This window comes from Pollicipes pollicipes, unplaced genomic scaffold (genome assembly GCF_011947565.3).
Source record: "Pollicipes pollicipes isolate AB1234 unplaced genomic scaffold, Ppol_2.1 Scaffold_7231;HRSCAF=8579_pilon_pilon_pilon, whole genome shotgun sequence".
Classification (NCBI taxonomy): domain Eukaryota; kingdom Metazoa; phylum Arthropoda; class Thecostraca; order Pollicipedomorpha; family Pollicipedidae; genus Pollicipes; species Pollicipes pollicipes.
The window spans coordinates 17,785,958-17,800,766 of NW_023597034.1; the positions used below are offsets into that span (position 1 = coordinate 17,785,958).

Sequence of the window (14,809 nt, forward strand, 5' to 3'; positions counted from 1 at the left end):
GAAGTTAACCCCACCCATCGTGTCACCCTGAGTACCCGGCTCGGGTGCGACGCGGCGCGGGCGCAGCGGCGGCGGCGAACGCGGGGGAGGGGCTATCTCGCCGCCATCGATGTGGTCGTCGTCTTGCCAGCCGCCGCGACGCCGCAGCCTAGTCGACTTTATTGCCTCTTTGTACCCGCCCCGGCCGGCTCACTATTTAAATTCAAATGGCGCCGATATCAATCACGGGGAGGCGGCGCAGATTGGCTTTTCTCAATGTTGTCTGGATAAAATTAAACCACCAAACACAAATCAAACGCTGATAACGACCACGAGTGGGGCGCGCCACGACACGCGCGCGGTTTTGGCGCCAGCGCGCGCCGGCCTCGTCGCCGAGCGGGATAATTCATGAGTCCTTTTGTCTTCTTATTTCACCGGCATACAGTGGAACTGATCCCCAATTATGGCGGGATAAACCGGCAGCGCTCGGCGGCCAATCTCCGTTACGACGGATAGCCGGGCAGCATCCATTCCATTGTCAGAAGAAAATTAAAAACATTACAAGCCCGGATGATTTAGATTGAAGACACGGCGCGCCGAGCGGCGCGGCTTAGGAAGACAATTCGGAGAGCTCGGCGCGGTCGCCACTGACGGAACGCCGGCGGCGATGAAGCGGCACCGCTGACGGAACGCCTGCAGCGATGAAGCGGCACCGCTGACGGAACGCGATGCACCGATGACGGAACGCCTGCGGCGATGAAGCGGCACCGCTGACGGAACGCCGGCGGCGATGAAGCTGCACCGCTGACGGAACGCCGCGGCGATGAAGCACACCGCTGACGGAACGCCGCGGCGATGAAGCTGCCACCGCTGACGGAAGCACGGGCCGGCGATGAAGCTGCACCGCTGACGGAAACGCCCGGCGGCGATGAAGCTGCCACCGCTGACGGAACGCCCCGCGGCCGTGAATTTTGACTGGCAACCGGCTGACGGGAACCGCCCGCGGCGATTGAAGCCTACACCGCTGACGGAACGGCCCGCGGCGATGAAGGCTACAACCGCTGACGGAACGCCCCGCGGCGATGAAGCTACATCCGCTGGACGGAACGCCCGGCGGGCGAATGAAGCTACATCCGCTGACGGAACGCCGGCGGCGATGAAGCTCCACCGCTACGGAACGCCCGCCGGCGATGACGCTGCACCGCTAAACCCGGCGCGCGATTGAAGCTGCACCGCTGACGGAACGCCGGCGGCGATGAAGCTGCACCGCTGACGGAACACCGGCGGCGATGAAGCTGCACCGCTGACGGAACGCCGGCGGCGATGAAGCGTCACCGCCGCCGACCGCCGCCGATTTAAAGGGCGCGCCGCCGGCCGGTCACGCCGCGTGAGGCCCCGGCGTCCCGGCCGTCACGCCGCGCGCGATCCGCAGCTGCTCAGCTGTCGTAAAGTCACGCGGATAGGGCGCCACATCTAGCACTCGCGCCGAAGTTGGCCGCCGTCACTCAGCAGCGCCATTCTGCGAACGCCGCTCGGTGGGCTTCCGGGCGGCGCCGACTCCTGCTCCTGGTGCGACAGCACACTTCATACCCCGTAATTGTAACTCTTGCATGAAACTGTCGGCCCGACGCGCCGGCGAGGGGATTGTTTTTCATTAAATCAGCAGCTAATGGATCAAGTGTGGGGTTGCGTCGCGCAGCGCTAGGCCGATTGATTAGGTGCCTTTTCGGATGAAGTAATACGGCGTAATGAAACGTGGACAGTCACCGGAGTCGTTACGGCCGGCTGAGAGGGGGGGGGGGGGGGGCGACAGGAGGGGGGGGGGGGGAAGCAGAGGGGGCAAGTGGCCGGGGACGGGCTCGGACCCAATGGTTGGCTCCGAACACAGGACGTGCGAGCTGCAAATTGACATCGCTTGAAAAGGAACGGGATCGATGGCGCGGCAGATTTATTGAAAGCTGGGGGTAAGTATGAGAGAGGTAATCATGCTCTTTTGACGTGAAATGTGTCAGACGTGGTCGCAAGCGCCTGGAATATTTGAGTTTTAGATTAATATCATGAAATGTGATAATCTCAGCTTGCTGTATCTTGGGTTTTGATCCAGCTGGTAACAGGATATGTTTTTACACGAATCGGGGGCCGAGCAGTGCCGCAATGACATACAGGAGATCAGATGTATCTAACGTTTCCAAAGTAATGGGGCGAGTTATTGTTTTTATGCAACCTTCATATGCCTATGTTTTAAAAACGAGGGAGGACGGGGAGGGGAGTCGCTGTATTTTAAAAGCTTAAAGACTCGCCTTCACTAGACATCCGTTTGGCGGGATATACACCCTCGCCGGCACCTCTCCCTGGCCGGACAAGTGTGGTTTCAATGCAATCTTCACAAGTCTGTGCAATATATCTCAATCGAGCAATAGTGTTTAGCTGAATTGCTCCGAAGCATTAGATCCAGCTCACCACCACGAACTTGCATGAGATGGAGTGACATGTCTTGAATGGTTTAATCTACAGATGCCCGTACAATTATAATATCTCATTGTTAAGTTAGCTTTGGTGGGGTTACTCAGGGAAGTGGAAAAAACGACATAGCCGAGCCGTGTTTGAACCTTTCCATATTTGCATGCTGGGTCGAGTATGCCCGCATGTGACTGAACCCATCCTCGCTGTGTTGGCCAGAGGACGCAAGCAGCACGGCCAGCGAAGACGCTTCCAGGAAAACAGGCCTTTAAGGCACTGTGGTAACTCGCACCAAAGACTTTCTGGACTTGCTAGGAATGTCGCCATTGTTCCAATCAAACTCATTAAGATTTAAACAGATCCATAGCTCGAGTATATTTGCCTGTTTCTGCTCCTGCGCAATGTACCGTCAAACAAGTGTTTTGCAGCTAACGCAGATAGTTTTGTGAAATGTTCGACCCCAACATAGGTGACGCAAACGCAGGCTCCTAGCTACTCATTTGTTAACACCAGGTGCCACTCCGTGCCACTCTGGCCCACCCTTGGTTGTGCCAGACTTCCAGTACGTACTCATTATTCTTTAGAACTGGGCTCAAATGGATCGATTAATTTAATAGGCGAACCGCATTCTGACTCCGACTCACCAATTCAATAACGAAATATTTAAATTTGGGTTTAGAGTCAATCATAATCCAATCAGGCTCCAATTGAAATATTTTGGGAACATGGCACTCGGATTTGACACGCACTGCGGGCTAAAATTGACTCAGAACAAAATCTACTCAAACTCAAAACCTAATTAGACTAAAACCAACTCATCTGAGAGCAAAAGCAGCTCGCATAAAACTCATCTCATTTCCAGTCTCATCTTACTGAGCCAATGACATAAACCTTAGTCAAAGCTCTCACATGAATCGAAGCTCTGTAACATTTGTTCTCTTCCCCTTCAGCCATCGTGCACATTGCAGTAATGAACTGCGTGCTCTGGAGGAGACATGCCTCGTTTATTCTTGTGCTCATCCATTTAGTTCAGTACAGTCTTGTTTCATGCTCATGTCACGCGGCGTATATTGCGGGAACCAGGCGGCGCTGGACCAGGCATGCTATATGGCTATTCTGAGGTGGCATTCGACTCATTACATGCTCATATAGTTACTAATGGTTTAAAAGCATGGTGTAGTTTTCGAAAGCGCGCCCACCAGGTGAAAAATTCTCGCAAGCCTTCCCAAACGTGTAAAAGCCAGAGAGTGATCTCAAAGAGCACCCACCAAGTCCTTGGTGGCACAGCACAAGCTCCTGTGCGGGGAGGGCGGAGAGAGGACGCCTGTATGCGATGACGGCGCCGTCCCACTCTGGCCCAGCGCAGCCGGCGGTCCCAGCGACGGCTGGGTGCCCGGTGACCTACCTTGACCTGACTCTCTGTCATGCCGAGCGCGTAAGCCAGCTTGGCCCTCTCTGGCCCGGCCAGGTACTTGGTCTGCTCGAACGTCTTCTCCAGCGCGAAGATCTGCTGGCCGCTGAATGTCGGTCGCGTGTGTTTCTTCTTGCCGTCGCGGTCGTAGGCGCTGTTGGTCGCTGCGGACAGGGGCGGGGCTGGTTCACACGGCCGCCCGGCGCCGCTGCCGACAGCTGAACTCAGGCCAGCGTCTGTACACCGATGCGGACCAATGGCTGGCCCGGCAACATCAAGGTTGCGTACTGCACAACGTAGCCGAGAGACCGAGTTCCAGTCGTTTCTCATGTCACGAATGTTCCCCCCAAAAACAAACCTGAAGTGTCAAAGCATGTGTTTTTCGATGAAGAGTAGCCATGGCCCTGATGTAATCACCCCTTTGGCCTACCCCTAGAGGCCGCATCAAAGATAAACACAATGAGGCAGCCCTCAGACTCAACGATGTCAGATGCGTGCAAATCTTTACGTCTGCTGGTGGCATACGGACGATGCAGATCGAGGTGTGGTGGAATATGTGCAGCAGGCTGATGGTAAGCCGCTCTAATCTGTCCAAGCACAACCAGGTCGATACCCCGTTCGCTATCAGTTCATGAACAGGTGTGAAGCGCTGTGATTCGTGGCAGCATACGGAGGCAAATCGGGCCCGAAGCCAGAACTTCCCTCAGGGAGAGAACAAATGCTAAATATCTGCCTTCCGCAAAGCTGCTCTCCATCTAATTTAGTGTGATCGTTTCAGGAAGGCCGCATAACCTCCACCCCTCCGGTTAAGCTCTGGAGCAAATCGGTGTTAACGTGGTATGAAGCTCATGCTGCCATGGTGGAAATTGACAGCATGCGGATGCAAGTAACCAAGGTAACACGTTGGAAACCTGTGCAGCATTCCCTCCAAGCTCACACGGCCGCATGGTCCGGCCTATAATTACGGGACCAGGTGAGCGGTATTAGTGCCCTGAATGAGCTTCCTCACACCAGTGCTCCTCACAGTACCGCTTGTTTTGAGTGGCGAAGGTACTTTGCCATGCCCGTGGGGCCGCTGGCCCGTGCCGTCCTGTCTGCGATACGACACACCACTACCCTTTGAACTATGCAGCCTAACGCCCCTGCTCCAAACGGGACTATTTCCTGATATGACCCGCCCTTCCAATTGCAACCTGCCGTCCCTGCCCAGAGAAGGACTATCTCTTGCCATGACGAACGGCCATTCTCCAAATTGTCGCCGACATCCTGCTATCCGAACAGGACTAAACGCATGTCCTGACACGTCACACGCCCGCCCCGTCAGCGCTGCGGCCGGCCATGCTTGAAGCGAACACGGCTCGGCCGCCGCCACCACTGCCGCATAAGCGATTCCTCCCCATCGTTTGGCAAACAATCGTTCTGTGCCGGCTGGCATACGCTATCGGAGCGGCTAATAAAGGCTAATGCCAGGCGCGCTCCACAAACAGGGCGGTGTCGGCCGCACACAGCATTAACGAATAATAAACAGGCGGCCGAATGAAACCGCTCATAAAGCATGGCCGGAGCGGCGCGGCCACACGATGAGGTGTGCCAGGGCGATAACAGTGCATCGGACGGAGCGCGAACCGCACCACGAGCCGCTGCCCCGCATCGGCAGGCTGGCACTGCCGGCTGGACGGGCACCCCGCATCGGAAGGCTGGAACGACCGGCTGGACGGGCGCGAGCCGCACCACGAGCCGCAACCTCGCGTCGGAAGGTAGCCACGGTCAGATGGACGGGCACGAGCCGCACCACGAGCCGCCAACTCGCATTGGAAGGTAGCCACGGTCAGCTGGACGGGCACGAGCGGAGACTGTCCGACAAGGGTATTGTAGCCGTTGGTGCGATATCGCGTCGCAGCCTCGGCAGGATTTGAGTTCAGCTGAAGGCAGACCAAGTATCTGGTACCTACTGGAAAGCGGCGTAAAAGCAGAAGTTAGATCGGCAGTATCACGACTATGAAGTCCTTTACTGCGTCTGCTGGGACGTATCTGTCGTTACCCCTCTTGAGCACCTTCTGTTACTACCGTACACATTTGGACAACGTGAGGTCACGTATACCGGCACCGAGGAAAGATCGTGCGGTGTGTGGTGCACTTGAAGTGTCTTCCGCTGCCAGCACGTGCCGGGTAAGGTGGCCAGGTCAGCGTCTGGACCTCGAGAAGACGGACTTAAGCTGGTAAGCCGTCACAGCCAATGCCGCTGGCCATGCATCTGTTTGTGGGCGAGGTCTGATCTTGTGCACGGGTTGATGCCCAGTTGACACAAATGCTCTTGAAATATGGCGTTTTAATTGCCACGATGCGCTGTGTAAGCACTACTTAGACCCATACCAACAGCACGAGGCACACACGTTGATCACGATCCGCCCGTGCTCGGCGTCCTCTGCGTCACGCCGCATCGGCCGAGCTCTAACGACGAGCCGACCGCCGCACGCGGGCACTGAGCCACGCTGAGCACTCCGACACCTGCCTCACACCGCATCGGCCGAGCTCTAACGACCAGCCGACCGCCGCACGCGGACTACTCTGAGCCACGCTGAGCACTCCGACACCTGCCTCACGCCGCATCGGCCGAGCTCTGACGACCAGCCGACCGCCGCACGTGAGCACTCTGAGCCACGCTGAGCACCCCGACACCTGCCTCACGCCGCATCGGCCGAGCTCTGATGACCAGCCGATCGCCGCACGCGGGCCGTCGGGGGCCAGGTCGGTCCGTGCCGCTGCTGGCGCCTCCTCCACCGCTGGCCGGCCGGGCCGCGCTGGCCGTCATCGCCGTCGTCGGTAAAGTCGGCCCGAGCGATGGCCGACGCCGCTGCCCCGCCCGCTGCGGCGCGGCCGGCCCACGATGCTGCTCGCTCGGACTGTGGAGTGTGTTGGTTGGAGGGGGGGGGGGGGGGGGGCGTAGGAGTCATGAGGGGGACTGGGGAGTTGCGTGATATTTGTGGCAATTTATGGGTCATGTGTGCGTGTTGACATTGTGGTACGTCTACGATAAGCCGTCTTCAGCACGGCTATTTTCCCCGAAACTAGCGGAGCATTTGCATAGCTGTTAACAACAGGACTCAAAACGTTCTGATGACGTATGTGGTGTTGCTCGGAGACATACCATATATGAACTAGATGTCGTAAGTCTTGGAAATAACAAAAAAAGGCATAATTCGTGTGGCAACGTCAGCACCTTTCGGACCCTCGATGTTTGCGTCATGATGTTGACCTCAGTGACCTAAAATTATGCAGTTATATATATATATATATATATATATATATATATATATATGTGTGTGTGTGTGTGTGTGTGTGTGTGTATATAAATATATATGTCCAAGAAAAAATTAAGTAGCTGGCAGTTTTCAAAGATAACATTAGGTTTCAACGTACGAGCAGCATTCGTAACAGTCTCGCAGGTACAATTCAAAATAACTTCTGTGTCCCCGCGGTAGGTGGGAATCCGTCCCAACCCGTTTGCATTACAATTCAGCATCAGGCTGATGGTGTACACCACATTTGCCAATAAAGTATTACTCCGGATTCCTTGTTGTTGATCCCTTGAAGACATATCTTTTCTGAAGGTAACGACCCCCCCCCCCCCCATAAGTGATCTTCCAATCGATTCCACATTTTTCACGGGTAGTCACATCTGTCGGCATTGGAAGACACTCGTTTATCGCATGCCAATAGCTGCATCTTTTGCAGGACCCACTGTCACTGGTCAGGACAGTGGATCCCATACATCGTCACCACCCATCCATTGTTACCACTCGTCCAAACGTCGAACAGTGCCGAATTTGGCCAGTGTCTGATGCCCAGCTGTCAGAATCGTCTGGTTCAAGTCCTAGTGCTGCCACACTGCCACAGGTGACAGCTCTGACGGTCGCCCGTCCGCTCTGCATACGCCTGTCCAGGCGTCCCAGTGTCCCACACACGCTATGCCTGCTCTGTTGTGTACTCGTGGGCTAATCTCCGCCGTTGGAGGTCCGTCCCCGTTTAAGGTGCATAAGGCCCCCCTCGATATTTAAGGTAATGTACCAAGAAGGTGTAACAACGCCACACAGTCTTCGGGGAAATCTGATCTTCGGTGCGCAGCAAATTTCATGAAGTTCCGGCTATAAATACATGCGTGTCCAATGTATGCACCGGTTGAGTTGTGATTTACACGCACGGTGCATACTTTACCCAATCTGTGATCTGCGATGCATAGGACTGTCAAGTGTGCACAGCCTTCTGTTACTGACCGGTGATATACGCACCCACATACGTGTGCACTGACCAGTGGACACCTTCACTGGCCTGTGACGCGCACACCTGTCTGGCCCAGGTCAACTGATGTGCGACGCAGACACAAACACCCGTCCACCACACGGCCGGCAGCCGCCCCGCGTGATACACACCTGTCGACTGACCTGAGAACCTCTCTCGCCAGAAGACGGGGTTCTGGATCATGCCCTGCAGGCCGGGCCAGGCGAGCGGGGACGGCCGCCCGAACTCGCCCAGCTGCGGCTTGGCCAGCGGCGAGTTCAGGTAGACGCCGGACGAGCCGAGCCGCGCGCCGAACGCCAGCTGGCCGGGCGACGGCCGGTTCAGGATGCTGTCGATGCCGTGCGGGATGACCGAGGCCACCGGCGAGCCGGCGCCGCTGCTGGTGGGCGTCACGCTGCCGCCGCCGCCACCGCCGCCGCCGCCGCCGCCGCCGCCGACTCCGCCGCCAACGCCGCCGCCCGCGCCAGCCGTCTTGTTGTACTGCAGCATCGCCTGCTTCATCTCCGTCATCGAATGCAGCGCCGCCAGCGGCGGACTGCCCAACATGAAGGCGCCCTGCTGCGACGGGTCCATGTTGAAGAAGGAGAGCATCGAGGCGGACGTGCTCACCGCCGGCGGACTAAACTCGAGCATGCTGTGCAGCGCGCCGCGCTCCGCCGCCCAAGCGTCCGGGTCCGCGTCGCCTGCGGTCGACAGGGTGCCGCGCTGCCGCCGCCGCCACCGCGCTCCGACCTCTCCGTAGCCGGCAGGGAACGCACCTCGTCAGCGAACAGGCCGACCGCGCGCCGCGCTAGCCCCCGGACGATTATGGAGGCGCGAGCCGGCCGGCCGCGCCGCCTCACCACATGAATAGAGGAGGATTTGATGGGTTTATGGGGCGGTACCTGTTGCTAGAGTCGCGCGCTGATTGGTCGTCGGCCGCCCGCGCCGGAGGTTGCCGCCCGCTGATTGGTCGGCGTCGATGGGAGCGTGAGAAGTGGACCACGGACAACGCTAATGCTCCCGGATGGTTTTGCAATAGAAAGTAATGACATGGTTGTTTGGCGAGCGAATCTGCTCTCCTGAAGACTGCACAGCATCAGCGCTCGGTAATTGTTTGGAGAATGGAGACAACAACAAATCTGAGGGCGCTCAGGGCGGTGGCGTCACCACGGTTACGATGCGGTGGGTTGCGATGCCTCGTTACCGCCGCTTGTGAGTCGGACAGGCAACGGCAATGGCTGGCTGCAAGTCACCATCGGCCAGCGTATCAGGCGGCTCAGCACGGGAGCGTAAACGGTACGAGCACCCTTGAACTGGCGCTGCAGGGTCTAATGAGTCGTCCAACCGTGCTTGGCAATGCCAACTTGAATAACTATGCAGCGTGTGGGAAATATGGCCACGTAACCTGGCACCGTCTTGGGTATTTCGACAACAGCGACCGCCTGAGATCAAAAGCGACCCCTGCCATTTAGGGATATATTCTCCGGACCAGAGAAGCTCGAACGACGACCAATCAGCTTGGCTTATCTCACACGACAATCGTTAAGCTGACATTGGTGATGTGACCATGATCACTACAGTTCGTGCGATAAAATTACGCACATTTTGATTCAAACTTAAGACTCTCTAGTGCTCGTAGTGGTCACACAACTGTGCAATTGACATCAAACTGGGGAACGTATTCTTTCGCGTAATAATTGGAGGTGCAAATAGACGTACCACTGTGCCCACAGCTGCTGGGCGTACGACACACAGCATTCTGTAATACCGGTGCGGCGATATAAAAGCGACTCCATGGTTTTAATGGTCAGTGCCTTTCCGTTTTTTTTTTGGGGGGGGGCCTTTCCGATATCAGTCAAAAGGCAAACATGTTTCCACATTTCCCGCGAATTTGATATTTTGGCACTTCTGCGCGCTGAGTTTATGCCTTAGGTATGATTTGCGATAACGTCTAATATCGCTGATGAATGAGCATGCTTGATAGCTTACTCAAAACCCGACTGATCAGAAAAATACGGGCATGTAAATAAAGGGGAAGTTATTTTGCAGTATAAAGCTATGCAAAATGATTTTTCATTACATTTCTCACATATTTTTTACATTTCTGTAGTCTACCAATTATGAATCTAAATGCTAGCCCACCAAAAATATTTTCCATAGTTGGCAAAGATAATGATGCTGAAAAGCAACACATCATTCTTAAAATATCAATGATCAGGTTCCTGGCAACTCCCGCCCTCCATTCGACTGTTTCTTTTCTTCATTCGAAATTCAGATTTCGATTTTTTTGTTTGGGCTGTGAATGTGGGACAAAAGAAATGAGGTTGTTCACATGCCCGTATGATGGCTTCTGCGGTCACAATATTTGCACACGGACTTGCATTTATACCGCATGCTGTCGTTCAAAATAACGAATAGACATGTCTTAATACATGATTAGTTACGCTATCACCTACAGCAGTGCGTTTGTGATTCATCGTCCCTTGTCTTTGTGTGACTCAAAGCCGTCGCTTTTCAATCGGATTCGGCTCAGCAAAACATAACCGAGTTAAGCCATTCAGATATTCATAGGGTCAATCCAATCCTCTGGTTTTAAGTCCACTTGACGTCTCGCTTTCTGTGGACTTCGTAAAGACAATGTAAGCAAAGACCAAGAGATGTCAAGAGATGCCGATTATTGTTCATAAAGGCTCGTGCAGCTAAAATCCTGTTTACAACTCAATCACTAGGTATCGAGTGCCACCGCAAAGGTGTCACTCGCCTTGGCAACTCAAAAATTGCACGGCGTTTGCCATGGTCCTTTTGATGTGGCCTTGCACGAAGATTATATCTTAACACGCACCCGGGTGGCCGGTTGCATCCCTTCGTTTAGGGGATTAATTTGACCTCCACAGGATATAAAAACTTTGAGTGCTAGAGACACCTTATTCACAGGGTGGGTCAACCTGCATGTGAACTGACTTGTATCAGAACTTGAGTTTCCTAGGTCATGACATTCGGGTAACATAAGGTCAAACACGGTCAAACTCAAGAATGTTGTCCAGTGTCGGCATACCTCCTCATGCAATCGCCTTGAACCTAGACACCTATTCTTACAAAAACTTCACTGACGTTCCTTTAAGATCAGCGAACTTGTTTGACATTTTTAAAGTCATGGTGATCAAAATTCTACGAGATTGTTATGATTTTTGCACTTTGAATCAGCGGCAATGATTACACTAGGCGGTACGTTTCTAAAAAAAAAATGTAGACCTGAGTCATTTTAGGTCGATGAGCTACTCTGACATTAAAAAAGCTCATGGTTTGTTGTGGTCTGTAATTAATAAATTCGAAATGGGCACCAGAAACTAACCCCATACAACAAGCTCTCGAATAAAAAACAGGTTGGTTTTGACCTCAGCTTGACCTTCATATCTTACCCAAGGTCAATGGAAATGATCAGTTGTTCTTGCATCACATCAAACAATTGTCTAGACATTGGTTTCGCTGACAGTCGCAGCCTGACTTTGACCTGTCACATGTCAGCAAACTTATGAAGTACCTATATCTGATACTTGTATCGAAAACATCCGCTGTTCAATTGCCTACAGGTGTACAAAGTTTGCTGTGGCTACGCTGCCATTAACTTTGAACGGCGAGGCGGACCCGCGCCATTCGAGAATCATTTTGTAAAAACCTTGAGGGGGTCAAATTGATCCCGCCCTTCCAAGCACGTGTAAAACCACAGCTACGTTAGTGGCCTAAGCAAGGGGAGCTTTTGGAGTCTTGCCTCCTTCCCTGGAGTTGACAGTGGCCCCTGGGGCTAAATAACTCAGAACTTTTTGGCACCTTTACCCTCCTCCTGATCCGCCGTTTTATATAACGTGAACTGATAGGGAAGGGGTGGGGGGTCGATGCAATCGCCGATGCTTCTTCCAAACTAAAAAAGACAGAGCTTAGCGGAAAATACAGGTGAATTGGTCTCAAGGAGATCTCGCGATATGTAAAAGGTTTGATGTTGCTGGGCTCACAATTTACCCCCATTACGTCAGATTTACCCCCATTATGTCAAAAGCCAATTTTGTTCCGAAAATATAAGTTTTTAAGGTTACATGTTCGTATGTACGAGACCATGACTTGTAGCTACAGGAACCCTAAAACAGGCATGCTTTTTCTTTACTTCTTAGTACAAGGGTAGGTATACACTTTGATGTGTCCTGACCACACATTTATGACCCATGGCTCCGTTAATTTACCAATGTTGGCCCACTGCGCCCGTTCCGCGGTATCATCGGTTGCTCTCCATCAATCCCGCGGACCATAGATCGCCGTGCACTGTTCTTCAAAAACCGTCGCTGAAACACTTGGGACGCGTTTTTAATGTAAAAAAGCAAGTTTGCCCTACAGGCTACTGAAAATGTGAGCGTAATGGCACGGCATACCGGAGAAGCGTCCTTAAAAGACTTAAAGGGGTCGCACCAACCGTGCAACACCCTTTATCAGGTCAGGGATAAGAGTTAAGACATCTGTAAGGCTTGTAAAACAGAAGATGTCTCAAAAAGACGTCTGAGATATGAAAATAAAATTCCGAACCTAAAAACGCAGCCGAGCTAAAACAGGCCCAATGTAAAGAGACAGGCACTAAGGCCCTAAGGAGGCCCTATTAAGCCATAAAGGGCATCCCTATGTCTGAAAGGGCCTTTGTCTATGATTCAATGTGGCACTTCCGGCGCGAAATCCTGGCTACGCCACTGACCTACGTATCAGACCACTGACCTACGTATCAGACCACTGACCTACGTATCAGACCACTGACCTACGTATCAGACCACTGACCTACGTATCAGACCACTGACCTACGTATCAGACCATGAGCATTTGACATACCATGCGATGAAAGCCTGCCAAGCATACGATTACAAAACAATGCTGTTTTTCAATGCGCAAACGCAATGTCCAAGGTCAATTCTCCAAATACCTAAATGCTTCACTGCAGATGCACGTCGTCTCACAATAAGCACGTCGGTTACATAAAATATTGCAAACATGCATTTAATGAGCGAACTGGAACGCATACCGTAAACGCTTCGCTAAAGTTTACTAGCCGTCATCACCGGCGGACCAATACGGACCGCTTTACTTGGCTACGGAACGCAGGAAAGTGCTGACCAAAGTTCAGACCACTTGGGATTTCAGCATTTCTGCTGGCGGTCGAAGACGTCTGCCGTCTGCTGGCCTCAGAACGGGTTCTCAGTAGAGTTATAAGGTCAGCACATTTGGCGCTGTAACTATGACCATGAGGGTCATAGTAAACGCTTTACATTTGATGGGATCTGGCGTTAGTCCCCACCTGTCGGCGTTAGTCCCCACCTGTCGGCGTTAGTGTCAACCTGTCGGCGTTAGTCCCCACTTGTCGGCGTTAGTCCCCACCTGTCGGCGTTAGTCCCCACTTGTCGGCGTTAGTCCCCACCTGTCGGCGTTAGTCCCCACCCGTCGGCGTTAGTCCCCACCTGTCGGCGTTAGTCCCCATCTGTCGGCGTTAGTCCCCACCTGTCGGCGTTAGTTCCCACCTGTCGGCGTTAGTCCCCACATGTCGGCGTTAGTCCCCACCTGTCGGCGTTAGTGTCAACCTGTCGGCGTTAGTCCCCACCTGTCGGCGTTAGTCCCCACCTGTCGGCGTTAGTCCCCACCTGTCGGCGTTAGTGTCAACCTGTCGGCGTTAGTCCCCACCTGTCGGCGTTAGTCCCCACCTGTCGGCGTTAGTCCCCACCTGTCGGCGTTAGTCCCCACCTGTCGGCGTTAGTCCCCACCTGTCGGCGTTAGTCCCCACCTGTCGGCGTTAGTGTCAACCTGTCGGCGTTAGTCCCCACCTGTCGGCGTTAGTGTCAACCTGTCGGCCAAGCTTCCAGATAGTCAATGCTCCGCTGCAGCAGCATTCCGTCACCTGGGAATGCCGCGCTGCGGAAAACTGATGATGTCATCGGCGTACAAAGCACAGCCGATCACCGGTGATGTCATCGGCGTACAAAGCACAGCTGATCACCGGTGATGTCATCGGTGTACAAAGCACAGCCGATCACTGGTGATGTCATCGGCGTACAAAGCACAGCCGATCACCGGTGATGTCATCGGCGTACAAAGCACAGCCGATCACCGGTGATGTTATCGGCGTACAAAGCACAGCCGATCACTGGTGATGTCATCGGCGTACAAAGCACAGCCGATCACCGGTGATGTCATCGGTGTACAAAGCACAGCCGATCACAGGTGATGTCATCGGCGTACAAAGCACAGCCGATCGCCGGTGATGTCATCGGCGTACAAAGCACAACCGATCACTGGTGATGTCATCGGTGTACAAAGCACAACCGATCACTGGTGATGTCATCGGCGTACAAGGTACAGCCGATCAAATAGCACACGGGAGGCGACTCAAAATCGAACAGTAGAGGAGAGGAGCCCGAAGAGATCCCTTCGGAACGTAGGAGGTGACCGAGTGAAAATCAAAAGTTCTTTTTAGTCAAGTCCGGACCATTTTGATTGAGTAGAGTTCTGGGATGCCCCACGCTTAGCAGCGCTATTTGCATAAACCCTGACCCCACCATTCGATCTTGCATTCCCAGATCTAGGGCAGAATTCTTCGGCGAAATTTTGACGTACCGCAAAACTCAGCACGGCCTATCCTTCCCTCTGACGTCA

At 53.7% G+C, this 14,809-nt stretch overlaps 1 protein-coding gene across 1 annotated transcript in view; it reads right to left on the reverse strand.

Annotated features, from left to right (window-relative positions):
- LOC119110320 (homeobox protein Nkx-6.2) overlaps positions 1–8,536 on the reverse strand; it is an 18,169-nt gene extending 9,633 nt beyond the window's left edge. Inside the window, exons 1-2 of the mRNA XM_037234096.1 lie at positions 8,293–8,536; positions 3,845–4,014 (exon numbers count right to left, since the gene is read on the reverse strand). Coding sequence (XP_037089991.1) covers positions 3,845–4,014; positions 8,293–8,332 — 210 coding nt within the window. The 5' untranslated portion in view covers positions 8,333–8,536. The remainder of the gene's footprint in view (positions 1–3,844; positions 4,015–8,292) is intronic.
- Between the last annotated feature and the right edge of the window lie 6,273 nt (positions 8,537–14,809).